General features: G+C 35.0%; 1 protein-coding gene across 1 annotated transcript in view; it reads left to right on the forward strand.

Annotated features, from left to right (window-relative positions):
• The window catches only part of dnmt3ba (DNA (cytosine-5-)-methyltransferase 3 beta, duplicate a), a 52,174-nt gene that overhangs the window by 45,164 nt on the left and 5,585 nt on the right, over window positions 1-1,425 (forward strand). The window contains exons 19-22 of the mRNA XM_014022690.1: window positions 243-388; window positions 465-555; window positions 645-793; window positions 884-969. Coding sequence (XP_013878144.1) covers window positions 243-388; window positions 465-555; window positions 645-793; window positions 884-969 — 472 coding nt within the window. The remainder of the gene's footprint in view (window positions 1-242; window positions 389-464; window positions 556-644; window positions 794-883; window positions 970-1,425) is intronic.

Consider the following 1,425-nt stretch of genomic DNA (forward strand, 5'->3'; position numbering starts at 1 on the left):
GTCCTCTTTTCTCCTGTAACTTTGATAGACATTCTCTGATTATCAAAATGCATAATAACTTTCAGTTAAGAGAACAATAAATCAAATAATAACTGATTAAGAAGAAGAGAATGTCATTTTTACAGGTTAAGGTGACCTGAGGTGACTCGAGGTGACCCCTACAATATATTATCAAAGACTTTGCATTATGAAACTCTTGTTTTTCGTCATTAAACTTAAAAAACCTCTTTCCATCATGACAGGATATTTGGTGCTGAAAGAACTCGGCTTCAAGATTGAGAGATACATTGCTTCTGAGATTTGTGACAACTCAATCACCGTGGGAATGATCAAGCATGGAGGGAAGATTGAATACGTCAACGATGTTCGCGCCATCACAAGGAAACATGTGAGCTCAAACTGCAGAAACATCAGGCTTCAACTACTTTAAAACGAGAACTGAACTCCAGCTTTGTTTGTTTCAGCTGGCTGAATGGGGTCCTTTTGATCTCCTGATTGGAGGCAGTCCCTGTAACGACCTGTCCATGGTCAACCCTCTACGTAAAGGATTATTTGGTATGCAACTTACTTTTTACCTTTGTAGAAAGAATGGTTTTTATGTATCCTCTTCTCTTTGATGACTTGTTGACATGTTTTTTCTGCAGAGGGCACTGGGAGACTTTTTTTTGAATATTACCGCATACTGAACATTTTGAAGCCAAGGGAGGACGACAACCGCCCGTTCTTCTGGTTGTTTGAGAACGTGGTTTTCATGAGTGCCCATGACAAATCTGACATCTGCCGGTTCCTGGAGGTGATATTTCTCATAGTGCTGTCAGTATGTTGTAAATAGAAAAACTTCAGTTTGTTTTAATGTTCAATGTGTTTTTTTTTCTTTTTTTAGAGTAATCCCGTTCTTATTGATGCTGTGAAAGTCAGCCCTGCTCATAGAGCACGCTACTATTGGGGCAACATTCCAGGCATGAAGAGGTATAAATTATGACCAATACACAGTGTTGTATAAAGTACCACAAAGTGATACTTGAGTAAAAGTACAAGTATCTTACCATAAAATTACTTTAGTAAAAGTCTCCTTTAGGAATATTATTTGAGTAAAAGTCTTAAAGTATCTGATATCTTTTGTACTGAAGTATCAAAAATAAATTTCTGACATAAAATGTATTTGAGTATTAAAAGTAAAAATATTGAGTAAAATGAGTGGTTAGATTTTCCAAAATGATATTTATTGGGGGGTGGCCTCTTCAGAAACATTTTTCTAAATGACTATTAAGATATTAATATTAAAAAAATTTAGGATACACTAATGTAGCTGTTTCAGGTATGTACTATAAATATTTATATGTACTAGGGCTGCCACAATTAGTCGATTAATCGACAACTAATCGATTATTAAAATAATAGATGACTAATTTAATAATCGATTAG

This window comes from Austrofundulus limnaeus, unplaced genomic scaffold, assembly GCF_001266775.1.
Source record: "Austrofundulus limnaeus strain Quisiro unplaced genomic scaffold, Austrofundulus_limnaeus-1.0 Scaffold339, whole genome shotgun sequence".
NCBI lineage: Eukaryota > Metazoa > Chordata > Actinopteri > Cyprinodontiformes > Rivulidae > Austrofundulus > Austrofundulus limnaeus.